Source organism: Lepidochelys kempii, chromosome 5 (genome assembly GCF_965140265.1).
Source record: "Lepidochelys kempii isolate rLepKem1 chromosome 5, rLepKem1.hap2, whole genome shotgun sequence".
In the NCBI taxonomy this organism is placed as follows: domain Eukaryota; kingdom Metazoa; phylum Chordata; order Testudines; family Cheloniidae; genus Lepidochelys; species Lepidochelys kempii.
In genome coordinates this window covers 97,371,673-97,399,455 of record NC_133260.1, presented here as the reverse complement: position 1 = coordinate 97,399,455, position 27,783 = coordinate 97,371,673, and the positions used below count along the sequence as shown (strand labels likewise).

Below are 27,783 nucleotides of genomic sequence, written 5' to 3'. Positions count from 1 at the left end.
CATGACTAGTGTTGAGAAAGTAAATAAGAAAGTGTTATTTACTTTTTATTATAACACAAGAACTAGGTGTACTAAATAAAATTAATAAGCAGCAGGTTTAAAATAAAAGGAAATATTTTCTTCACATAGTTAACCTGTGGAACTTCTTTCAGAAGGACGCTGTGATGGCCAAGACTATAACAAAAAAAATTAAAAAAAGAAAGAACCAAATAAATGTATGGAGGATAGGTCCCAATGGCTATTAGCCAGGATGGGATGGGATGGTGTCCCTAGCCTCTGTTTGCCAGAAGCTGGAAATGAGCAACAAAAGTTGGATCATTTGATGATTGCCTGTTCGGTTCACTCTCTTTGAAGCACCTGGCATTGGCCACTGTCGGAAAACAGAATACTGGGCTAGATGGACCCTGGGTCTGACCAGTATGTCCATTCTTATATTCTTATATTTGTGCCCCTAATAGGGGTGATCATTGTATTAAAATCTGAGTAGTAACTTAACAATCTTCTGGCTTATTCTTTGGATAGAGTCCTATGGCACAAACAGGTCCAGCAATCATACAGAAAACAAGCCCAGAAGCAACAAAATGAAGTAAACTTCACAGCATACTTCTTGCTTTCATAAATGCATAGGTTAACCTGCAAAAATATAAACAAACAAAAAGCAAACACCTCTGACCAGGCCTTATAGGTGTAACCCTTCTGCCCGTCAGAGTTGGCAGCAACAAGGGCCGGGTTCAATATCTAGGGGATCCATTCCACTAACACAATGCAAACCGGCTCGAGCCCCCACCCAGTGACCTGGGACAAATATATACCACCCCCGCTGGGCGCCTCCAAGAGGCAATACTTCCCCTCTCGCAAGCACATAGTCTGAGTGTAACAAAAAAGCCTTTTAATAACAGAGAGAAACAATGTGGCATTATGTTGGGGAAACACCACCAACAGGATTCATAACACAACCCATGAGCAAAAAAACCCACCCCAAGCAAATTGGGGCATGCCCCTTTCCCTTTGGTTCTTGAGTCCAGCAACCCCAGATCACCCAAAGTCCCAAAAGTCCAATGACCCAAAAGTCTCTGTCCCTGGTCAGGGCAGCCCCAGAGTTCAGAAGTTTATCTGCGGAGCTTTACCTCCCAACCTGGGTGGAGATGAGACGGGGGTAAGAGGCACCTTACATGATCTGAAGCTGACCGCCCCACAGCTCCATAGGCCTTCGCCTCGCTCTGCTCCGCTCCACCAGCCGCCCCACAAACTCCTTTGCTCCGCTCCGTGGCCCACAAGCAGCTCCTGCCGTCCCACAAACTGCTCCGCATCCCACCAGCAGCTCCCGCCGTCCTACGAACTGCTCCACCAGCCTGTCCACAAGGCGCTCCAGCCATCCCGCAAACTGCTCCACAATATATCTTCAGGCTCCCCCACTACTTAACACAACGCTCAGTGATTTCAGCTCTTAGTCCGTTCAGCTCTTTGGTGAGTTCAGCTTGTAGTAGGGGAGCCTCAGTGCTGGTGCACCATTAGCCCAAAGTGAGCTCAGCAGCCTGTAACTAGACTCCTAATGGAATCAAAATTAGCTCTGATATTCCACAGTGGAGAGAGGAGGAAGTGCAATTAGCATGTAAGGCCCTCACCAAGGGGCCCATGCCACCAAGTATTAATACTTGTCCCCAACCTCTCTCAATTCACAGAGTTTTAAAACCCATGACCCTTGCCTAGCGAGTGCTACTTAGTTGATGGTGAGTCCCTCCATCACAACAAAAGGCCAAGCACAGTTCCCATAATCAGGGTAATAACAATTTATTCTTCCTGCCCCAATAACAGAGACACTGGGGATCCCACAGCAGCCAAAGTGACCATTTGGGAAGCTATGGCCTCATTCTAGACGGGGTGGGTGTGCCTATGCAAATGAGATCGGCCCCTGAATTCTTTTCCACAACTTGCCACACCTCACCACCAGATGTCAGGGTGGAGCTCATCCTGACACTGCTTACATAGGTTAGTACATACTATGCATTCATTTCTGATAATTGTTATAACTAGTCTGTTGGCAAGTATAATTTGATTTGATCAGAATATCTTCACACACCTCCATCCAAAGAGTTTACTAAAACTGCCCTGAGACTGGCCACATACTTAACTGGAAAGAGTTCCTTTTATATAGGTTTTATTTTACCTTTGTTTACCAGTTCTTTAAGCATCACCTTGTTCTCTATTTTTCATTGATATTTCAGTTGTTCCTTCTAGTCTTTTTTTTTTCTGCGTTGATTTTTTTCCCCTGTCCAAATGTTTTTAACTGTTTGCACCAAATTTGCCACCCAGATCTTCTTTCATACCCACTCAGGCATTTGTTTCTTTGGTGTTAACAGGAACCCAGGAGTTTTCAAAACTTAGTCTGTTATTAATTTAAAGAAGCTAATGGAATAGCAAAGAAACAATTAGCAATGTTCAGTATAAAGTACCATTTAGGCATGGCCACTACTCTGTTCATTAAAGTTGGAAGGTGGGCTACAGTTAGGACCATAGGTACTGTAGCTTTATTATGTTTTCTATAATCAGTTGTGGGATGCCATTTGCCGCCCAGTTTCCGTACAGAGCAGACTGGGGAGTTGTAAGGACTTTGACATTTTACTGCTACCCTCTGTGCTTTCAAATCCTGTAACAGTTCTTCTATATGTGCAACAGCTTCTGCTGGGTAGGAATACTGAGGAGTTGGTGGAAAAATTTGTAAAGCCATTTCCACTGCTCTTCTATGTCTTCACATTCAGATTTCTTTTCTAGCCCAAACCATGGGAAATTCCTGCATTCACTCATTGCCTGGCAGTGCCGCAGCTGCCATAGCCTTGCAGGCCCACTTTCTTAATCCTTCTGAAATCCTTCCGCTTTTCAGTTTCAGTCAGAGGATGAATTACTTCCTCTTGTATTTGCCATGGAGGCTGAGGCATTTGCACTCCCACTACTGGCTGGGTTACCAGAGGTCCTGGAAGGGGCTCCTCTTCCTCCTGTATCTTTATTCTTTCCTCTGAGTCCTGACATGTATAAGTTAAAGCTGTTATCTGCTGAGCCTTAGTTACATTCTGTGCTACAGCAGTTTGCAGGTCCAATTTCAGGTTTTCATTTTGCAATTTTAGTTTTTCCAGTTCCTGTTCTAAACTTCCTTGGTGACATTCCAAAACATCTCGCTGACATTCCGAAACATCTTGCTTCTTTGCAAGCTTATTTACAGCATGATACATAGCACAGACGACTTGTGCTGATGTTTGGGCTTAGGAGTGTAACCCTTTTGATACCCCAACAACAAATTGTCCAAACCTTTCTCATGCAGCGTGGGGACTGCATCAGCCAGACTTGAATCTGACCCCAGTCTATCACATGCCTGTTTTAGTAAGCACTTATCCACCATACCCAGAGGCTTTGAGGTATCGCCCTTGTCCTCTGAAGTAAACCCGCCTTGCTTACGCTTGCAGAACATCATTGGCTTTAAGATGACACTGATACAACCCTGCGTACTTGTGTGTTTCTCTCTCTCTCAATATACTGGTTCCAAGCTGTATTTAACTCCTGGTTCCCCAGCACCATACAATATCTCAATATTTTAACTTGGCTTACCAAAATATTCTGGTTCCGAGCTATATTTCCCCAGTTCCCCGGCACCATACAATGCTTTAAGAAAATATATTGTTCCTTTTAGCTTGGCTTACCAGTTCATGGTAGCTTTTCCCACTAGCATGGTAAACCATCTTCTGCTACCAATGTTGAAACGGATCTTTAATGACCCATGGCTGTGCAGATGTTACCCGTACCAGTGGAAATCTGGAAACCCATATGCTTAATGCAGAATAATTTATTTGAGAAAGAATCACACAAGTAGTTAAGGTTACACAGTGCGCGTCTTTTCCTATAAGCCTTAGCTCCCCAAGCATAAATCCTCAGTAACTATGTTTGCCTTACACAGTATCCTGATTAGCAAACAAGGCAGATATACCTACCAATTCTAGCCGGAGACTTCTTTTCTTCTGTTCTTTCCCCTTTTAGGTACTGGATCTGTTAAATGTCACCCGAAGCCGAGTCTAGGTCATCCCGAGTACTTCTGTCTCACAGTCTCAAACCTCTTCTGATGTTAATTGGGGAACTAACTTAACTAATATACTTTGCTTAGCATTTATACCTTTTTGTTCTCAAAAGAGTCACATATCCCAGAAATATGCCTCATGGGCATTTGTCACTGGTTTTCTCTAATTAATTTTTTGGAAGGAGGGGCTGCAGAACAGATCCAGACCAAATCTCAATCAACATTTACCCTCTCATCAATCACCCGCTTAAGCTCTTAGAGTGACGTTATCCAAAAAGGGTAATTTTGACGCATGTCAGCCTGCACCAAGCCCATCGATCATATGATTTTATATGTTTTTTACCTTGTGAGCTGGTTCTCTGCTGATATATTCCAAAGTTCGACATTGAAACATACACGCCCATCGAGACATTATTAACCATTCAAGTGCAGTTTCAGCACCTCCAGTGGTTTTCCACATAATTTATCTAATGCTAAGAGAATTCTGCTCCCAGAATCCTCTAGCAAGTTCAGGGATACCAAGCCATACAAAACTCATGCTTATCACATTCATTCATATAAATCACAGCAATTCATAATAATTTGGCACTGTCTCAAGAAGGTGAACCCATGGTGAATCATGGGAGATGTACTCTGACCAGGGAGATGTACTCTGACCAGGGAGGCTGGCCTATAGAGGAGAATGGAAAGATGAAGCCCCCAAACTACAACTCTCATGATGCACTGTGGCAGCATTTATTGCATTGAACGATGTTTGGGTTTAGCTAAAATATTTCAGAGTTTGATTTTTTGCCAAAAAGTCGGTATTTTCCACGAGACCCTTCCCTCCATAATATGACCAGCTCTATTTGTTTCATACTGAGCTATCATGTATGCTATATGAACATCTCTCTTTCTCAGCACTGCTGAAACAGTTGGTTTTTGTCTTTTTGATGGGACACTCCCCCATTCCACTGGTTCGAAGGATAATGAAGTAAGTAGAGGCCTCCACAAATGTATGCTAGATAAAATCCATACATTAAACTCGTGCCCTACACCCCAGATCACAAGACAGACATGCCACTTACTGACCTGGCAGGATATTATCTCCAGTTCAGCCCCAACATTGCATCAATTGCGGCTCCCTGACTGACCTACTAAAGGGCCAAGACACCAAAAATGCCCAGAAAGATGTAATGCCTTTAGAGTGTTGTGACAAGAAGATATTCTGTACACTTTGCTCTTTTTACCTGAAGTATCTTGTGTTGCTTGTCCCTCAGAAAACCCATACTTTTACTTTTCATCTCTCTCTTGTCAATGGCTTGTGCAAAACCCATCAGCCAAACACTTGCCATTTTAACACTAATCCCCTTTTCCTTTTCATGACTGCCATCTCTGAAAGCAGGCAAGCAGTTTCCTCTGATGCTTATGCATCTTTCTAATCAGCCAACAGAGGGAGCTGTCAGGATCCTTTCCCCAGAGACCAAGCATATCCTTTTTATGATACAGTCAGACTTAGCTGGCCTGCAGCACCAGAATTTCAAGTACGTCTTTGCACCTCGTTCATTTTGGAAGGCAGCATGCTTCCCCTAGGCCTTCATACACGTAGATAGGTTTTAACATCAGCTCAAGAAACAATTAATATATGGGAAACAGTTCTGTGTACAGCTGTACAGAGCTATCGCTTGGATGCCAGCCCCACAAAATATTGAAGAGCATATGAATGGCCGCAGAACCAGCTCATCCTAAGTAAATACATAAATAGGAAGTACAAGAATAAGAGAGCAGTGATTTGATTGTTACATCTAGCTTATGGTACCCACGCGTGTATTTCAAGGCAAATAATGCTAGAGCATGTGTATATTCTTTTCACATTGTTAAACTTCAGTATGCCTCGTTCTGACTGAAAAACAATAAGCTACCTCCTCTACAGGCTATGCAGTAATATGTTTTTTTATTTTCTTTATAACAAAAGTATAAATAATTCTTGCTTCATATAAGGAAAGGTGGAGGGTGGGGTAGGAAGAATCAATGAAAACCGCAAGCAAGAACTTGAAGTCAGTAGAAAGGAAATGAATATACTAGCCCCAAGAGCTTGGGACTAAAACATGGTTTGCAACATTGTCTGGAAAAATGCAAAGTTAAAATTATGTTTCCACTGTCAGATATTTTGATTAAAAAAACTTATAAATTCCTGCACTTTAGTTGACTGCACTTCAGTCTTACAAGTTGACTGCACTTCAGTTCCATCTGGTTAAATCCTCCTCAGTGTAAACAAGCCCTTCATCTTGAGCTTAATTTCTGCAGTTAGGTTTGCTATGGTTCAATATGTTTCCAGCAAACATCATATACTTATTTCTCATTACCTTAATATTAATGTATTCAGTGTTATATCTTAATGACATCCATAGGAGTTAAGACCGTTCAGAGTCCAGGCTGAAACTCCCTCCTTAATTTACCACCATTATGTCCAGACATTGCTGGAGTTTAAATTCAGTGATTGATCTTTTAGCCTGGACTGCATGTACTTCAACATAGAGATATATTTGGGTGAGTTAAATAAGGATTAAATGGAAGCCTGCTAGTTTTTAGTGATAAAAAGAATCCCAAATGGAGTTAACCCTAATCTAAAGCATTTTTAAGTGGTTGTACTTTGAGATTATTTATGAGCAGAGCAATCTTTCAGATTTGTGTTTTTTAATTATTCTAATTTTGGTTTTCTTTTTAAGAAAAAATAGCTCATTTTCTGGGGATAAAAACTGAGATTTGGTGTTTATAAAATTGTTTTCTTTGAATCACTTTTAAAAAAAAAAATCAGCCTTATCTGATTCCCTTGAGAGAAGGGAAGAGACAATAAAATCTTTAGCGCTTGCCACACCCTTAGCAAATAAATTTCAGTCCTGAAAAATGCCCTGGAAATTTTCAAAGGCATATCTTATAAATCCCTATTTTCATAGTCTTGCTTCAGCTAAGTTAACATCATTTTAACATGAAACCAGAAACGTGGGGCAAATTCTTCCCTGTCTCACACTGCATCCTGCCCAGTGGTTGGACAGAACTGGACCTTCTTGTTCAGGGAGCTATTTTTTCCGTGTGGTATGTAGGAATCTTTTAGCATGCTGTTTATTAAGTTGAGAGAATGTGTGTGTGTGCGCATGCATAAAATACAAGCACATATATTTTGTATAAGTATTATACATATTGTATATGCACACATTTATATACTATCTATAATGGTCAAACTGTTTATTAACTCTTCATTTATAAGTGGTTTAGAAAGAGTTAAATGATTAGTAAATGTTATAAACATATTATAGACTTGAGTAAGTAATTATAGTCTGGTTTATTTTTAAGTATAATTTATATTAGATTAATTCATTGTTGAGCCTGATCAATAAGCATGTGGGAAATTTTTTCTAACATCTTGGTTGTACAGCAACAGCAAATGGACTATGCAATTTCTTGGGAAGTGATAAATGTTCTTGTGCTGAATGCTGCTTTGAACCAGTGTAAATCCACAGTATCTCAACTGAAGTCAGTGAAGTAACTCTGAATAACACATGTATAAGGGGAAATAAGAGGGGAATTTTTTTCCACTCAGTTATAATTTGAGTTTGGAGATTGAATTAACCTGAAATATTTAAAGTGAGACTGCTAGGCTTTGTCTAAATTCTGGGTAAAACCATGATAACAAGTGAATTTTCACGTGGTTTCCTTCTAAAACTATAAATGGGACTCACCTCTTCTCCTCCAGAACACTACCTGAACAAGCCAGGATCGATGGTCTGCTTTAACCCATTCCACAGCTATTAGGCACCCAGATCACTTCATGCTAGCAAAACTACTGCTTTTGCCATGACAGATTTAAGTGGAGGAAAGTGGTTTTCCTTCCAGCCATAGTACATTCAAGAGATGGGTGCATTGAGACCTGCCATTACTCGGTATGAAGATTTTACACCCAAGTCCCTGACTTGTCTGATGTAGTTCTCTTACTTTCCTGTATCTTCTCTACTCCCTTCCCAGGATTTTCTTTTTCATCCCTTTCTCCCAGCATGACCAGATATACAGTAGGTTATTAGTGTGACAAAATAGGGCAACCTGGTACCCTGAGACAAAGGTTCTACCTCTCTCTCCTGGATAATAATATGGTATAGACCCTTCGCAGTCACTAATATGCCCTTTTGTTGTTATTACTAGAGCTGGGTGAAAGATTTTGGCTGCAACTCTTTTTCACAGCAACATACACATTCACGTTGACCAAATCATTTTTGTGAGTTTATGTTGACTTTGGTGAATTTTTTCCATTTAAAAAAAAAAGGAAACATCAGAATGAAATATTTTGATTTTGGCGTTAGAATCACAAGGGGAGTTAAGCACCATTCACAAAGTGGTTGCAGCATCACTACTCCCTATCCCCTAACAACCGAGTGGATAGGATGCTCATCTGTGATATGGGAGCCCTAGGTTCAAATCCTTGCTTCAGAGCAAGGACTTGAACCCAAATCTCCTCTCTTCCATATGACTGCACTAGCCATCAAACCACTGAGGTGTGGGGTCTCTCTTAATCTCTCCTGTTGCAGCTGTTCCACTTTGTATAAATAATGAATTATTCACTGGAGCAGGGACTGGAATCCAGGTGCCCTCCCTCCCAGATGAGTTCCCTAACCACCAGGCCTCAGAGTCATTTTCTCACTCTCTCTCTGGCCCAATGAATATATAATTATTTATACAAAGTGGAACAGTTGCAACAGGAGAGATTGAGAGTGATGTAGACAATGATGAAGAAGCTATGCTGTTCCTGCCCAAGTCTGGCTAAAGCACCTTGAATGTACTGCCTCTTTCTGAGGAATACGTTGTCATTTGTGTATGAGGTTTTTCTGCTGCTGCTCCATTTCAAAATCTATATGAAAATACCACCCTTGGTTTCTAAAAATGTGTGCCTATCCGGATACAGATAAAACTTTCATTTCCAATTTTAACTGGGTACATTTTCAACCAAAGGCTGGCTATTTTTAATTTTGTAATCCACAACCAAGCAAATTTCTTGTGGCTCTGGATTTAATAAGGAACATTTCCACAGCTCAAACGATAACTAGCTAAATACGAAAACATTGATAAATGTGACATTGTCCAGTCACCTATGCCATAAAATATATTGTTGTCTACTGATCATGCCCCGCAACATTTATGTCTTCAAAATTTTGCTATTGCAAATTACTATTCATTGTGACTTTCTGCTTTCCCCCCATTTCTTAGATCGAATTGCACAGAATATCATTAAGTCCCATTTGGAGACGTGTCAATATACAATGGATGAACTACACCAGCTAGCATGGCAAACCCACACGTATGAAGAAATTAAAGTATACCAGAGCAAGGTACAATACCCTAACACTACTTCTCTTGCTTCCCCTTCTCCTTGCGATTTATAGTGATTCAGTGCACTATATTTGGCAAGGACTTGTTGATCAATACCCAGTTAAGCTTTAAACCTTTGGGGTGGGAAATAGCAGTTTGATATTAGAAAAACTTGGCAACTGAAGATGTGAGAATGGCATTTTAAAATAGAAATAACAGCTTACTAGTGTGTATGCTAGTAGCATAATGTCAGGGAAAAGAAAACGGTGATAAAATCAGCCTCCCATATTAATTATTTGTTTCCATGGGCCTGATCTTTTCCCAAAACTGCAGTTGATTTTATTGGGAACAGGATTGGACTCCATATGTTGGAAGAGTTTTCAAAACAGAAGATAGATTTGTTTAACATATTTATGACAACTGTTAAAACTGTCCCCATTTTCATGTGGAAAAATGAGTGTTTTTTATTGCAAAGAAAGTAAATCTCCATCACCTATCTACAGTAGATAATGCAGAGTTTAACACACTCGGTAAAGTGTGGTAATACTGTTTGTTGAAAAGTGGCCGTAAAAATGCCTTTATTTGGTTGTATATTTATTCTCCCCCTATGATTCCCATATCAAATTCATTCAGAATATTTCTCCCACTTGCAGCTCTTCAAATTCAGCCGAGGCAGGGGAAATCAAGCTGAGTTCTTCTGCTTTTTTCATTTTCACCAATAATTCTGATTCAGCAATCAGAATTTAGACAAAGTAGAATAGAGTTCAGTTTGTTCTTTGACAGCTCTGTTGGCTCCTCAATGATAACAGGAGTCGAAACCCACCTGTGGCAGATGTAGTCCAAAGATACACTTGTGCACGGGCAAGCACGCACACAAAGGTGATAAATTGAACAAGAAGGTCCCGATTTTGTGGGGTCATTATTCTGACTGTAATTACACTTTAATGGTATTTTGAAAAGGTTTTAAACCCAGCAGAAATGTTCAACAAGGTGACTAAATAGCATTAGTCTATTTCCTTTGCTAGCAATATATTTGCATTGCCTAGTTGTCATTCATTTATATCTATATGTAGAAAGAGATAGATATAGGCTAGATTCACAAAAGGACTTAGGCACCTAACTGCCACTTTAGGTGCCTAAATCCCAGAATTAGGCCCTACTAGGGTTCACAGAACCCCCACTCAGCTACTGCCAAACCCAATAAGCACCTAAATTTGTTCAGCACCCTAATTTGTGCAGAATTTTTTTCTGTAGATGCGTGGGTTTCTGTCTCTGTGCATGCAGACTGCAACCCAATACCAGGCATCCAGAGGACTAAGGCCCAGAGCGAGGCATGAACCAACAATGCTGATGCATTTTTAAGCCTATGCTTGTTATTGAGAGAGAAATCTTTAGGGAATATCCTTCTGCGATAAATCTGTTTTGCTGCAGTCTGTCACACTTGGCCTTGGTTTAAATCCACCTGTAGTTCCTGATCTGGTAGGCGATCTCAGAATTTTCCTATCAGAGCGGGACCCTCTAGATGAGCTTACCCCAAACACCTGGGTGGTAGAAGACCTCTCTCATAATGTTTGATTAGGGTACTTCCCCCCCCCTGGATTTGGGAGCCCCCCCAATTCAACTCCCCCCACCACCTGAGGAATCAAAGGGATTTGAACAGGGGCCTGCCATCTCTGCGGTGTGTGCTCTAAACAGTATGCTATAGGATATTCTGACGTAGGGCTTCTTCAGTCTCTCATGCTGAAGCTGTTCCACTGTGGATAAACAATTTAAAAAGTCATTAGAGCAGGGGGACTGGATCCTGGGTCTCCCACATGATTACTCTAACCAGCAGGCTACAGAGTCATTTAGTGCTTTTGCACTTTCTCCCCACCCCACCCCACCATGATTCCTTCATTATGCATCCACAATACAATAGCTTTGAAAGGGGAGAGTGAGAATCCCAAACAGAGGGAGGCTCCTATCTCCAAGAGAGAGGCAGGGCTTAGCACACATCCCTTGGCTAGGCACCTCCCATTGGCTAGCTTAGTCAAGAATTCCACTCTGAGGTGCCTAACTCCCCCTATTCATTATATAGGGAGTCTAACTGCTGAACTCGGTCTTTGTGAATCCCAGGGATTTTCTAGGCGCCTGAAAGATCGGTGTGGCAATGTTCAACACCACCACTCCTGTTACTTTTTTTAATCTAGCCCATATATAGTGCTTGACTTGGAAACCTTTGTGATGTTTAAACATAGTTTTTTGTGTAATATATATATATACAATACAATACAATATATATTTTGTATATATATTACACAAAAAACTATGTTTAAACATCACAAAGGTTTCCAAGTCAAGCACTCAAAAGTTGGGAAATGCCAGCTTTAAGCCTGTGCAATATTAATTCACCTCCCTCCCTTGTATGTCTGAATTATGATACAGTCTTTAATTACATTCTCAAATACTTTTTTTTCCACAGGAGCTTGAGAAATCCCGTGCACAGAATGACAGTGCTCCCTTAATGAGCAGCTATTCAATATTTTCTTTTCTCCTCCTTGTTCAATGTGCAGCCCTACACCTTGTTTACTGCACTCTAGCCAAACCTTGCTCTGAAAAGAGAACTATTAATTTCTTCATGAGCTTTTCTATGGTTCTCATCACTATAGTTTCAGAGGACTTCACATATATTAATGAATTTATTTTCACAACATCCCTGTCAGGTGAGAGGGTGTTATCCCCATTTTATAGATGGGGAACTGAGGCAAACAGAGAGATAGTCAAAAGTACCAGATTTCATGTCCTTCCTCCAAAGCATGGAGGCACTAGAGTTTTTAAAAAAGAAATTTACATGAGCAAAACAATGTATTTGTCATTAGCCTTGTTCTTGTAAAACGCTGACATGATTTGGCTGAATTTTTCCAAAAAAAATCTTCAGCCAGAGGCAGACACCCAGCATGGAAAATTTCAGCCCAAACAGTTAAAGTTTGGCAAAGTTATAAGCAACTGCAAATAGGATCTTATAATGGGAAGAGTCAGGCCACCTTGATTGTAAGTGGAGTTACCAGCTCTGCCTATTATAAAATCTAAATTGCACACTTTGTGTAACACAGCATTGTGTCGTTTTGCCTCTGAACATTCTGGTTGCTTACTGCTTTATTTTTTATTGCATATTTCCTTTGGAAGGCAAGAGAAGCATTGTGGCAGCAGTGTGCCATCCAGATCACTCATGCTATTCAGTACGTAGTGGAGTTTGCAAAGCGGATAACAGGCTTCATGGAGCTCTGTCAAAATGATCAAATTCTACTCCTTAAATCAGGTGAGTGGTTTCGTCAGTCATTCTCTCTTCAAATAACCTTACTTCTCCCCATCACAACCTTGCCTCCCCACACATGTAAACCCTACGTGATCTTCTGCGTTAATAACATTCATGTCTTCAGATCCCATTCCCTCTAAAGTCAATTGTGTTTTTCATTTACAGAAAAACTTAACTGTTAATTGCAGAAGCCACAAGCCCCAGCTTGACATGCCGTGTAAGGTATTATTGAGTTGAGCTGCTTGAATCACCAAACTGCTGCTTCTAAAACCACCACTTGATTTTAGTTAGTCAAATCCATGCGAACTGTGCCCTCTGGCCTCTCTGGTCAACTCTAATCATTTTAATGATGCTACAGCAATACCTATAATCTTATGTCAGTACTTAGTAGGAGAAATCCCTGTGGGCGATAATTAATACTGGAGTGAGCGTGGTTGGGTTGCGGCAGCATGCATTGACACTGTTGTGTGCGTGTGCGTGTTGTGGTGTGTGTATGGGGGGGCGGGGGGGTAGTTTTTCTGTCATGTCACACAGCAAGTCCCGCCCTTCTTTTAGAATAATCATTTTAAGAAGCACTCTGGTGACATTTAGTTGTTAGGAATTGTGAGCTTGCAATAACTCCATGTCACTCAGTAGGACCAAATGGTATTATCAAACAAGCTGCATCTGGTTATTAACTGCATTACCCTGTGCTACCCTGGTCCCCAGATCTGGCAGAGGCTGGGATGTAGCATGAGGCAGTTTCTTTGAGCTAGAGAAGTGCCTTGTGTCATTCAACAGAGAACTCTCAGGCAGTTCTGAAAGAGGTAGTGTGATCCAGTCCTTGCTCAGAAGGCTGTGGCTATAATATGGGACCAAGATGCTGGAGGCAGGTGCAAACTGCAGAAAAATAAGAGGACCAGCAGGAATACAGAAAATTCCCTGGAAAAGAAGGCTCTTAGCATGAGAATAATTAATAATATCCTCATTAACAATCCAGCTTCTGCATTAAACAACTGTATTCATTTGACTGGTAAAGCAAAAGAAACAGGAGCACTTCAAAAAAAGATTCAATGACATTTGGACATAAAATGTATTAAGAGAACCCTAATTAGCTACAGAGTGTATAAACTGCTAAGGTTTTACTGCCCCTCATGCTGCTAATATTGAGCAGAGCTAGCCAGAATTCTGGGATTTTTCTCACAGTTTCCTTCAAAAATCCCCCTTTGAATTTTTCCTGTGAGGAAATTCTGGTTTCTCTGTGGTAAAGTTTAAAAATGTGACAAAGTGTTATTTCCCCCCTTGCATTCCACACCCTCTGACTGTTTCTCCTCTTTTTCCATTATGAGAAAGGGGGGAAGCCTACGTTTCACACTTTCTTACAGTTTTCCAACTGAAAACATCATGGAAACAGTGTGGAAAAGTGTGTGTAGGGGGAAACAATTTTTACATTTAAAAGTAGAACTTCCATTTTTAAGCTAATTTACTGTCAGAAAACACTTTGTTACAGTTTTCAAACTAGCAAACATTGGAAAACTATCAGAAAGTGTGGAAACCCCCATAATATCTAAATGGAAAAACTTCAAAAAATCCAGAAAAAAATGTCCTAATTTTTTTCTTTTCATAGAAAAATTTGGGATGCTTTTTCAAAAACTTTCATGTAAAAATTTTTTAATGAAACCCTTTAAAAAAACAACTTTTAATCAGAAAATGTTTGACTAGCTATACTACTGAAATTAGGGATGGCCTGATAATATGCACTCCCCCTAGAAAAAGTGGAGCTCTAAACGGAAGGGAAATGGGACTGGATCATGAATTGCTTCCTTCTCTGGTCAGTGGCAGAGGCAGAGATTGGAGGGTGAGTTGTCTCCTACTCAGATCCCATCAGCAAATGTGTAGGTTGTGGTGTGGTGTTTGAGTGGGATTCACAAGGGGGACATAGATGCTGCAACACTCCATATTGCAGCACCTAACTTTACGGTAGAGCTAGGTAAACAGTGGATTTTTCAGTTCGATGACATTTCTGAACAATCAAAAAAGAAAAACTGAAAATCAAAAAATTGTGAAAAATATCAGTGTATCGAAAAATTCTATTTTAGGTCAAACAAAACAAAATCTGAAAATAGATTTTTTTTCCTAGCACTTGTGAAGGGCTCGATAGTGGTGGTGGAAGAAACCACTACTACAACTTTTAGCCCAGTGCTTAGAGCACTCATCTGGGATGGGAAGCCCTCCGTTCAACTCCACTTCTGCCTGATATGAAGAAGGGATTTTAACTGGGGTGTCCTACATTATAGCCCAGCCACTGGGGCTATGGTATATTATGGGTAGGGCCTTTCTAAATCTCTCCTGTTGAAGTTGATCAACTTTTTACAAATAATTAAATATGAACTGGCATAGCAGGAATGGAGCCTGGGGATCAAAGTGGAACAGCTTCAACAAGAGAAACGGAGAGAGGCCTGTCCCACAATATCCCATAGCCCTGGGGTGAAGGCATTTTTTCTGGGAGATGTGAAACCCACGTTCAAATCCCTGCTCCACACTAAGTAGAGCGGAAAGTTGAACCTGGGTCTCCAATGCCCTGGGGGAGGGCTAAAGGCTGTAAGGAGGGGACACAACATCCTCTCCCTGCTGTTTTGTGGGAGTTTCAACATGCTCTGAGCACATCTACCAGATTGAGCCCCCCAAAAGGCGGGGGAATACCTACTTCTAATCCCACCTCAGGTTTCAGCGTGAGTTAGACACCACGCTGCTGTGCAGTGTCAAGATTTAGGCAGGTGTGCAAATGCCCCGCTGCTGACATTTAGGCCCCTTGGGGACTTCAGTAGTGGGAAGTTAGGCACCTAGGCCCAGATCTACAAAGATATTTAGGCTCCTAACTTCTGTTGAAATCAGTGGAAGTTAGAAACATAAATACCTGTGTGGATCTGGGCCTTAGGGATTTAGGCACTTACAGGGTTAGGGGGCTGCTGAGCAGGCCAGTGACTGTGAATGCCAGTGGCACATAATATTGGACTTAGGTGCTTAAGCCCCGCTGTAAATCCCACCATTTGTGCAGAAGGTTGTTTCTGTTCATTGGTATTTTGCAAGAAACTTTTTTGAAATTTAATACATTCTGCTTTCAAAAGTGCCTTGAAACATCATAGAATCATAGAATATCAGGGTTGGAAGGGACCCCAGAAGGTCAGCTAGTCCAACCCCCTGCTCAAAGCAGGACCAATTCCCAGTTAAATCATCCCAGCCAGGGCTTTGTCAAGCCTGACCTTAAAAACCTCTAAGGAAGGAGATTCTACCACCTCCCTAGGTAATGCATTCCAGTGTTTCACCACCCTCCTAGTGAAAAAGTTTTTCCTAATATCCAATCTAAACCTCCCCCACTGCAACTTGAGACCATTACTCCTCGTTCTGTCATCTGCTACCATTGAGAACAGTCTAGAGCCATCCTCTTTGGAACCCCCTTTCAGGTAGCTGAAAGCAGCTATCAAATCCCCCCTCATTCTTCTCTTCTGCAGGCTAAACAATCCCAGCTCCCTCAGCCTCTCCTCATAACTCATGTGTTCCAGTCCCCTAATCATTTTTGTTGCCCTTCGCTGAACTCTCTCCAATTTATCCACATCCTTCTTGAAGTGTGGGGCCCAAAACTGGACACAGTACTCCAGATGAGGCCTCACCAATGTCGAATAGAGGGGAACGATCACGTCCCTCGATCTGCTCGCTATGCCCCTACTTATACATCCCAAAATGCCATTGGCCTTCTTGGCAACAAGGGCACACTGCTGACTCATATCTAGCTTCTCGTCCACTGTCACCCCTAGGTCCTTTTCCGCAGAACTGCTGCCTAGCCATTCGGTCCCTAGTCTGTAGCTGTGCATTGGGTTCTTCTGTCCTAAGTGCAGGACCCTGCACTTATCCTTATTGAACCTCATCAGATTTCTTTTGGCCCAATCCTCCAATTTGTCTAGGTCTTTCTGTATCCTATCCCTGCCCTCCAGCATATCTACCACTCCTCCCAGTTTAGTATCATCCGCAAATTTGCTGAGAGTGCAATCCACACCATCCTCCAGATCATTTATGAAGATATTGAACAAAACCGGCCCCAGGACCGACCCCTGGGGCACTCCACTTGACACCGGCTGCCAACTAGACATGGAGCCATTGATCACTACCCGTTGAGCCCGACAATCTAGCCAGCTTTCTACCCACCTTGTAGTGCATTCATCCAGTAACGAAGTATGTGTAGTTTTCATAGTCTTTCCTTGTCCAACAGGCTGCTTGGAAGTGGTTTTGGTGAGAATGTGCCGTGCCTTCAATCCACTCAACAACACTGTTCTGTTTGAAGGAAAGTATGGAGGAATGCAAATGTTCAAAGCTTTGGGTAGGTTTGCCTTTTTTATTTTCATCCATTACAGTGAGCCAAATTCTGGAGTGAGTGGGAGACTTACCTTTCTAAATATAACCACCCTCCCAACCAAAAGTCATTAGCAGCTTTTGAATCTTTTACCTTTAGCACTGAAGAACAGGGAACTGCCATTTAAACTCACAAAGTAACTCCAATAGCTGCTAGCAGTAGGAAGCTGTTTTTCCCTAATAGAAAAGGAGCAATGGGAGGTTTGCAAGATACACTTTGGCAGTGTGCCACGTAAGGACTGAATAAAATATGAATGAAGATTTCAGAATTTGGCCTATAGTGATCCCAGCTCATTTGTGGTTGACATTTGCACTGGTGTGTAATATCAGCATGACATCAGCTAAAAGAATGGTTTCAATATTGAAACCCGTGTGGAAGGAAGGTGAATGTTGCAGAACGGGTAAGTGGATGAAGTCTATTTTGGCCTCTTGGCAGAGGCAGATGGATGGATGGATCCCACAAAGGTCATGAGGGGGCACCAATGGGTTATCCAGAATACTCTGAAGCTTGAGAAAGATTCAGGCAAAGCTCAGGTTCATTCTGATTCGTTTGGTAGAGCAACTGTTTAATTCCTCATCACTATATGTAACATGCATGATGACTGTTACCTTGCTTGTAGTGTTACCTTATAAATTATGTCAGTGTTCTGGTTGTGAGAATAATTAACCTGTTAATCATTCAGCAATCAGAACCAAAGCCAATGAAGGTTTCAATATTGGTAGTAATTAATAAATATTTAGCTCATTGCTTACATATACATCATATATAAACATTCCATGTATGTTTAGCTGGTTTTCTTTGTCCCATAGCATGTTTTCCCCCAAACTTCTAAGAAGGCTATCTTATACTGTTATTGATGGGATGTTGTAGGAGATCGCTGTTCTGTATTAGTCAGATTCCTTTTGTAGATGTCACTTTGGTTTCAAAAACAAGATTTTCTTTCATAAAGAGAAAGAAAATTCTTGGCTAACATTTCTGTGTGACATTGCAAAAGACATTTTTTTTCCTTGATTTTTTCTTTGGAGTTTTCAGAGAAAGAGTGTTTCACACTTTGTACTGAATAGATACTGATTCATTGAAAGTTCTAGTGATATGCAGCTGCAAATGCTACTTTTTAAATAGCCTCACATTCCATGTGAGTGCAAATTCAGCAGTCAATGAAAGCGTTCACCTAACCAAAACACTTGCTCACTTACTTGCACTCTTTCTCTCTCTCACTCAGATGTGTGCACACACGCACACACACGCGCACTCCTGACATCAAAACAAGCAGCTTTTCAAGGCAGATTAAAGAGCTGATAAATTTCTAGCATTGACTTTGTTCTCTGTGATCTGTAGGTTCTGATGATCTGGTGAATGAAGCGTTTGACTTTGCAAAGAATTTATGTTCCTTACAGCTGACTGAGGAAGAGATTGCGTTGTTTTCGTCTGCTGTTCTGATATCACCAGGTAGTTATCTCCAAGTATTTTGATAAATCCTCTTTTTCACTGCATCCTTGTTCATATTTTTTTGCCGGCATAAACAGCTGTTGTTCCTACTTAAACTGGCACACTAAGTAATTGAAGAATTGCCTGGATTATTCTCTAAAGTTTTCTTGAATACATTATATTGACAGCAGTTAACCTGCTGGAAATAGGCTCAGAACAAAATATGGCTACACCAGCCTAAAGAGCCACAGGTAGGCAGATTTATGACCTGCCTGTTATCCAAAACATTCTGACCAGCTGTTCAGAACCTGAATTAAATTATAGAAAAATAACTGGCTGGATCTAAGCCAAGTATTGTCTCTTCAACATTCAACAGCACTGTCATAAGATGAAGGAAGAAAAATAGGAACACTAGAAAGAGAGAGGGGGCCAGATTGTGTGTGATAGGTATAGATACTGATTACAAGTAGGGCAGAACAGCATTTCCCCAGGTGGACCTCTGAGAGATATTGTGCCTCAGGGAGGCATATTCCTTCTTGAATTTCAGGAAGCACAGGGCCTCAGCTCCTTCCTTCCCACTCTGAGGCAGCAGGCACTCTCATGGTTAGCACTAGGGAGCATGCTCTGCCTTTGGTAGAGTATAGGGACAGCACTGTGACTGGCTTCTCCTGTGGGATGGGAGCAAGCAGGGCAAGGGCCTTCCCCATACTGCCCACCTGTACAAGGGCAAGTCAGAAATACATTTATTGTCATGGGAATATGCTCATTTGCACAAAATACCCATAGTCACACATATGTGTTTGAAAACACACTGGCTGAATGAATGTTCATGGAAAAGCAGAAAAACCAGGGTCTGGACCATGGGTGATTGGATCAGATCACAAGCTGAATCTAGTGGACATATTCACAATTCAGTGTGGGATTTTTTAAAAGCACCTTAGGGAGAAGTACTTTCCCACGGAAAGTTAATGGGTATTGTGCGCCTACCTCCTTCAGGCCTATATATCGCCCCTACACACACACACACACACACACACACACACAATTCACCCAGTTCTGCTCCTGGCCTCCTCTAGGTTTCTCTGCCCTTTGTCACATCTGTGGAGGAGATTAATTTAGATAAAATTAGACCAGCATAGATGGTGTCAACACGCTTGATATCTTCATAATAACATGTGCTGCAAGGATTCTGGTCCTTGTTATTTCTACAGGAGATTTTGTGTTCTGTAACAGTTTGCTCATTGATGGAAGGGATGATCCAGTGAGTACTTGCTGCAGGTTAGTACCATTAGCTTTGTAGATAGAGTCACCGGATACAAAGCCGCTTTTCTAGGATGTTTTCTTGGCTGGAAAGTTCCTCAGCCACAGGAGAAAGGACAGCAGCAGTGCTGTGTGCAGAATCATACTTCTCCAACCAAGCTTTGTTTTATATTACAAAACCTTCACAATGTGCAGAGGTGGAATCCTTGTGTTTTTGTATTTAAATCTTCATTGAGAGTTGTGTTCCAATTTGATGTCTTACAACAGTGACTCGGAAATATAGGATCTGATCCAAGGCACATTTAAATCAGTGGGAAACTTTCCATTCACTTCAGTCGGCTTTGTCTCAGGCTAGTACAGCACATCCGTAGAAAAGGTGTGTGACAAGTGCAGTAGTTGAATGTGTTTGGGAGCTAGAGAAACTTCAGTGAAATCAAATTTCTACCCAATGTTATGCCTCAGACAATACAGGAAGGAAGAGCAAATTACTGCTTCAGCCAGCCAGCAAGATCTGGTAACAAATCTGTCAATAATTCTAAGACTATGGCACTTTCTTTGGGCCTGATCCAAACCCCACTGAAGTAATGGACATATTCCCATTAACTTTAGTTGGTTTTGATGCAGCCTTTTATGCTTAGCTGCAGGGAGATGGTACATGGATATCAAAATATTGATTCATCCCTGTGGTCCTCTAAATAACCCATCGTTTGGAAAGTACCAAATGTTTCTACTTGGTACTAGTATTTGCTGTCAACTGAGAATCCCTTGCTCATTTCTACTTTTTCTAAACCATTTGTGGATGTATTTAGCACTCAGAAAAGTGAGTGACTCAGCCCTGACTTTGAGACAATTGAACTGCAGGCAAGTGTTCCGAAAGCTTCCCCATTAGCTTTGCTAATGAATTCAGTCCTGCTATACAACCGTCCTGCTACAGTACTCAAGTGCTGCGCCTCTCTGGAACAGAAATGGTTGGATATAGCAAGCTGTTTGGGAGTTGTGTCCTGTAGATAAACAGGAGCAACTACCAAACTCATATTCACTGTGCTCCAACTCGGAATTTCAGTCTGCTCTTCAGAGGCACAAGAATAGTTACTGTAATATCCCATAGTTCTCCCTTTCATCTCTTGAATGGGTCTTTCCTACACACAGACATGAAACCTGTCAGAAAGACATGTGTAACTGATTTCTTTTCTCGCCCACATCACAAAGAAACGAATGTCAAAGTGAATGCTATGTGCCACTTCTTTCTGCAGTGTGTGTGTGTTTGTATATGGGAAAGGGGTAATATGACAGACAGATGGGTTGAAACACCATGTATGACTATGCCAAACTCTTTTTCATTAACTTAACAACTGTTATGCTTTGTGCCAAACAGCCCTAATGTGTATCATTAGACACCAAAACGTAATTCACAAACACTGTGTACCAACAATGCTGGTTCATTTTTAAACCCATGCTTGTTACTGAGAGAAAAATCCTTAGGGAATATCCCTCTGTGATAAATCTGTTTTGCTGTAGTCTGCCACACTGGGCCTTGGTTTAAATCCACTAGAGTGCATGTTTTTATGACAGCATAAAATTTAGCACTTCATGTATGAAGTCTGAATATTACTGTATGCTCACTTAGGCAGGTGTTATGTAAGCTCTTAGCTAATCTTGTTACTACTGCTATTACCGAATTCAGTTGCTTACCTTATGTGAACAAGATTCTTTATCTTTCTAACAAGGTTCCTTTCTCTGAGCATCTGTTCAGTGTCTGGAGACCTCAGCTCTGTCTCTTTTCAGCAAAGGCTCAGACTAGTGTGTTCCAAACAGCAATCTTTTCATGCTACACCCTTTTCATGCACTTCTCTTCACACAGGGCCTGACAAAACGATAGTATCTTGTTAATTATATGTTGAAACATCACCATTATCTGGCCTGTATGATAAATTTATATTAATGGTTAGTTTACAATAATCCTATGTAATCAGTGCCATTACTTCACTTCTGTCTCTGATTAACAAAATAAGCATCTGAATGAGGGAAGGGCTCTTCTGCACCTCCTGGCTCTTTCTGTAAAATTCATCTTCTGCACTAAGATAGATTTTTCATTTCCTGTTTGAAAGCCAAAAACTATTTCTAAGATCCAATCTGAATAGACAGAGAGAGAGAGAGAGATTTGCAGCATGATAACAAAAAAAAGTTTACTGGTACAGTAAATGCATTGTATTAATGGACTCAGAATTGAATCAAGATCTGCTGCACCACTTGCCATATGGTTGTTTCAGGAAGCCATGAGTTGGGAGAATATAGATCCTTATCTTTCCCTGAAATCAGGGGGAGTTTTGCCTTTGACTTCAGTACAAGTAAGATAGGTTCCAAGCAGCTATTTCTGTAAATGTATTATCCCAGATAATTTAGAATTTATTTTATCTGGAGCCATGTAAAAAGGAGTGTATTTTTTAAATAATTGCACTTCAAGATGTTGCAACAAAAAAATTCATCTAAAGTATTAAGAAACTCTTTTGAAGGAAACTATTTCTGTTCATTCAGACTTAACTGTTGGTCTCAAAATGTTAGCCCAGTTGAGACTCTGGTTTATTTTATTTTAAATTTTCAAATTGTTATATTTTATTACTGTCAAAGAGGTGTGATTACTTTGATCAGTTTGTTTATTCTTTCTGTACTCAGTAGACACTCAGATAGCATTACTTGTGAGATATGAAATAGATATTCAGATTGTGAGATCTGTTATTGTGATATTATATAATATATATATTATATTATTATATTATTATCTGATATTGTGAGATATTACTCTGTGAGATATGAAATAGAGAAATATGAACTAGAAAACAACAGTATAAATGAATTACTTGGACCTTGCTTAATTTTTTTGCAGGAGTTGTCCATTTTGTCACATCTTTCTCTCTTTTGTCCTTTTTTAAAAATCCTCATAGTCAAGTTCAAACATGTAAAGGCAGTGCATTGGTAGCAAGTACGTACTTCATGTCCATGACTTGAACTCCCAGGTGATCTTATAGTAGTTCATAACATCCTGCCTCTGAAATCATGTGTTAATAGCACTGCAGTCCCTCAGCATAATGAGATTATTATTAACTCTTGTCAGCCTGGTATGTGGTGCCCATGTGTGAATGAGCTGGTTCATTTTCCTTGTTCTTGTTGGCTTTAGCCCTTGCCTTTCTTCTTTGTCAGACCGAGCCTGGCTAATAGAACCAAGAAAGGTCCAGAAACTTCAGGAAAAGATTTATTTTGCACTTCAACATGTGATTCAGAAGAACCATCTTGATGATGAGACCTTGGCAAAGGTAGATCCTTAGAACATGCTAGTTCATGACTATATTAACGGAACAAGTGTTCCTAAAATTCAGGAGTGTTGCCAACATGTACATAGCAATTCTATTATAACTCTTATATATCTGATAACCAAAGTAAGGCTTTGATAGAGGATGATTTCAAAGTGGAGGAACAGCAATAGTGCTGCCGAAGGTGAAGTGGCAATTTAGTCAGTATCAGATTATCTAATGCAGTATTCAAAATGTAATCTTTTTTTTTAAAGAATTCACTGAGAATGAGAGTCAGAAGACTCTGGAAGATATTAATATAAGAATTCAGAAAGCAAGCTCAGTCTTAATATATTTCCCCACTGAATAAGGGTAAGAAAGAAAGTGTTACCATTTTATAATATTTTGTTTCAGTTGTTCGACTGAGGGGGTAATAAATTCTGGAATTTGCAATCACATAAGGGGAACATAGCATTGAGTTATCCCTGACGGTTCACAGCCATAGATCATCCTGAATAAATCTGGTATTTATTCTTTATTCTATTGGCCAAACTATTTTGCTTCTGAGTTGCTGTAATTGTAATTCTTTAGTCTATTGGCCAAACTATTTTGCTTCTGAGTTGCTGTAATTGTAATTGTTTAAAAGAGAAATAAAATTTGTAAACTTGAAATGAGGCAGGTCCCTTCCAGATTTCAGTAGAACCAAGATAATAGCTTTATGAATTGGGCTGGTAAGGCTTCTTACTGAAATGCTCCTATACACATATCTGCTAACATCGGGGGAAAGTGTAGGCACATTGTTCTAGAAAATCAAATGGAGAGCGCATAGCGAATCTGGCCCCCTGCTTTTTTCATGTCCACTGTAAGGATCACAAAGATACTTATTTTGTAATTTTTAGAGATTTCATATCTGTCAAATGTATGTACTACTGTAAAAAATTTATTGAAACTGTCATCAGAAAAGCAAGGCAGTCCTGGTAAATAAATAAACCTCCCATTAATTTCAATCAGAGTTTTGCCAGAGGAAGGACTCTGAAATGTGTGGCATGCATTACATAAATTGTAAATTCAGAGGAAATGGAGACATTTTAATTAGGTAGGCTCCTTACGTAACTGCACTCAAATCTGTTGCTAGACAAAAAATATGTTACTTTCCACAGGAAATTCTCTCGGTTTATGTAGTGGTATTTTGATTCAGTTAACGGCAGCATGCTATATGCTTAGTTTTTCTAGGGAAAAAAAAGGGAGTTATTGCTATTCTTTTCCCTGGTACCCTATCTTATTGCCTTCCTTTTTCACTACAACCATTAGTGGTTCTTTGGTGCTATTACGGGAATGAGACTTCATTAAGGACCACCTCCAATATGCAGCCCTCTTTCTTAAATGGCCACTTTAAAGTAACACCAAGGTTTCTAGGACAATTGTGTTTGGCCTTTAATTAAAAAACAGTCTCTTCTAGACCATTTCATTTTGCCGGTTGGTGTGGTCATTTTAAACAGGTTTCACTATTCTCAGTGAATCACAGTCAGTTACTCTTCCACCCAGCAGGATGCTACCTCTGTTCATTCTGGAAACCCTGCTTTATTCTAAACACTTTCTTGCTCTTTTTTTCCCCTTACAGTTAGTAGCCAAGATACCAACCATTACTGCACTTTGCAACTTGCATGGAGAGAAACTGCAGGTATTTAAGCAATCTCATCCAGATATAGTGAATACACTGTTTCCTCCATTGTACAAGGAGCTTTTCAATCCAGACTCTACCACGGGCTGCAAGTGAAGGGGAAGATAGAATTGTCACATAGTCCTGGAATGCATCACTGTTAAGACAAAAGAAATGTTTTCATGAAGACTTATTAAAAATGTCACTACTGCAACACTAGGAATGTCCTGCACTTAATAGAATTATTTTTCACCGCTACAGTTTGAAGAATGTAAATATGCACCTCTGAGTGGGGCTCTTTTATTCTTGTCTTTCTTTTACTTCTTTTTTTTTTAACTGACCATAAATATACAAATATAGGACACTGGGTGTTACCTTTTTTATTTTATTTTATTGGGGTATGTTTTGGGAGACAACTGTTCATAGAATTTTATTGTAGATATAAATGAGAATAGAGCGGTACTTTGCAGTATTACTCTTGCTGTTTATTGTTCAAATATAATTTAAGAAAATTCCACTTATTACACTTGCCTATTTCTATGTTTTTAGATAGTTTAATGCATGTAGAAATTTATAGCTGTCTTGGAAATTGTTGTGCATATATGAAATATACATATGTATGTGTACTATAGACATATATATATATGTAATATATGCACATGCTGTAGCTTAAAAATCCCATGCCTACTTTCAAAGGATGCTCAGTCAGGCTCTCCTGCAGGTTTTACTCTCCAAGTCATGTATTAAATTTATGTTGGGCAATCAGGATTTTGCTCTGTGAGGCAGAGTTAAATCCTCACTCACCAATGTATAATGAAAGGACGGTATCGCTTCTGAGAAACTTGTCATATAGTGTGTATATGCAGTCTGCAGTCTGTAAATCAAACATTAAGATTGTATCAATGATGCAAAAGCCTTGTCTGGATGGTTCAAATGGACAGAGGAAAAGTTATTTGGAATTTTCTCCCTGTTAACGGGAATAAAGCATATATAAAAATGAACATAACAGGACAGCATGCCAGTAAAGTATCCAAACCGCAGAGTCAAAATGTAAATTATCCCAAACAGAACATTATTGTGAATCAGCAAAACATTATATTTTATTAGCGCTTCTTAGAGAAATAGATACAGGGCCCATCTTGCTCCCATTGACTTAAATTGAACCAGCAGAAGGCCCAAAATATAGCTTTGAAGAGTAAAAATGTGATGTGGTGATGGTTGTGGTGATGATGACAGTGACACTCTGTCGCCAGCTAAGTCACCATAAGCTGTTGGATGACAATGGAGGGTTTCCATTTCATAAAACTATCTTGCTCAGGTGCTACTATTAGAGGTTCAGGATAGGCAAGTGAAGGGATGTGATTTTTTTTTACAGATTTGAATTAAAAATAGAGCTAGGCCTGAGTAGCAGCATTCAAATGCAAATGTGAATCGGTCCCAGATCATTCTCCCAAACCTGAGAGTGTTCAAATCTATGGTTTGTCTTCATGTTTGTCTCTTTGTGCCGCAGATACTGGGCAGAGGGGAGTGGGAGGATACCAAAAGCTGAAAAGGCAGTAATGAAGAATGTGTTTGTTTCTCCCAGATCCACACACAGTAGACCTTCCACCTGTGGAAAGATGAGGGATTCAGCTTCCCCCATAGCACAATCCCTACTGTCCCCTTATCCTGCGAAGGCTTCTCCATAAGTTCAGGGACCTGAGAGTGGATAGCTGGCAAAGAGGGAGAATTCTGAGGGTGTGGGCCACAGTGAGATGAATTTCCCTCCCCACTCTCCCACCCCCCAAACCACACAGAAATTAATAGTCATTCAGCACAGCGGAACTACCCTGTAAAGGGATTTCTGCGGCCTGCATGGAAAGCCCTGTCGGTATGGCTCCACAGTGGAACTGTGTTGATAGGGAGCTGGAGGAGACACCCCAAGACCCCACAGCTGATGTGCAGGTGCAGGGTTTCCACACGGGTAGCCCTGAGCCTCTGGCCCATTTCTAGGAATCTGTAGGATTCTGGTCTGAATCTCCTCCTCCTCCTTCCTCAGGGACCAAACCCCACATCTTATCAACGAATCCATAGGAAACTCTGATAAGGGAATTTCCTTTCCCCCACTGGCCACTATTCTGTTTCTTTGGCATGGGAGTGGCCTATCTGAGCAAAGTTAAGAATTGTTTGTCTCACATGTTCATTTTCTTTCGTAATCACAGACAAGACACAACAGCAATAATTTTTTTAAGCCTCTATTATGCATGTAACCTATAGTTTTATACTAAATCATTTTTTCCACCGGCCAGTTTCTAATCTCAAAAAATGCACAGCTGACGTAGTTCTGCTGGGAAAGGATTTGTTGTAAACCTGATTGTGCTTGCAAAATTACTTTGTACTGTAATCCATTTCTGAAATAACTTGTTTTCCAAACCAGGGCCATGTCCCCTGATATTACTAATTACACCAAAAATGTCCTCAGTTAAAAGAAACAAATAAAATTTGCACTTCTATAGCAACTTTCATCTCAATACAACTTACAAATACTGATTTAACCCTAGAACACCCTTGTATGGTGAGGAATGTATTTATATCCCCATTTTACAAAGGAGGAAAGTGAAGCACAAGAATACTAAGGGGCTGACCCTGTACCTCCAAAGTGAGAGTTTTACTTGACTTCATCTGAAGCAGAATTTAGAACCAATGTGTGACTTGCTAAAGGACATGCAGGACATCTGTGGCAGAATGATGAGTAGAACCCAAATTCCATTCTTCCTCCTCATATTATTACTGTCTAAAGCCTTGGTTATCTGAATTTACTCAGTGACCCTCCAGACAATCAAGGTATGCAAATAAGTTACAATAAGAACAAATAAATGTAAATACAGCTAAAAATAAAACTACCCGCCAGGTCAGGTGGTAGCAGCTCAGAAGAATATATTTATAATTATACATGGTTAGTCCCCTGCTTGTCTTTTTTTAAGCACAAGAACAAAAACATATAGTTGAAAACCCTCAAAGTGTTTGTTTTAGTGTTGTGGTGACCAGACATCATAAATTTAGCCCACCCTCCAGACCCATAGAGTA

General features: G+C 40.4%; 1 protein-coding gene across 1 annotated transcript in view; it reads left to right on the top strand.

Annotated features, from left to right (window-relative positions):
- Nucleotides 1-25,037, top strand: part of RORB (RAR related orphan receptor B) — a 207,928-nt gene extending 182,891 nt beyond the window's left edge. Inside the window, exons 5-10 of the mRNA XM_073346242.1 lie at nucleotides 9,299-9,420; nucleotides 12,566-12,698; nucleotides 16,942-17,049; nucleotides 18,421-18,531; nucleotides 22,969-23,081; nucleotides 24,679-25,037. Coding sequence (XP_073202343.1) covers nucleotides 9,299-9,420; nucleotides 12,566-12,698; nucleotides 16,942-17,049; nucleotides 18,421-18,531; nucleotides 22,969-23,081; nucleotides 24,679-24,834 — 743 coding nt within the window. The 3' untranslated portion in view covers nucleotides 24,835-25,037. The remainder of the gene's footprint in view (nucleotides 1-9,298; nucleotides 9,421-12,565; nucleotides 12,699-16,941; nucleotides 17,050-18,420; nucleotides 18,532-22,968; nucleotides 23,082-24,678) is intronic.
- Nucleotides 25,038-27,783: the final 2,746 nt, after the last annotated feature.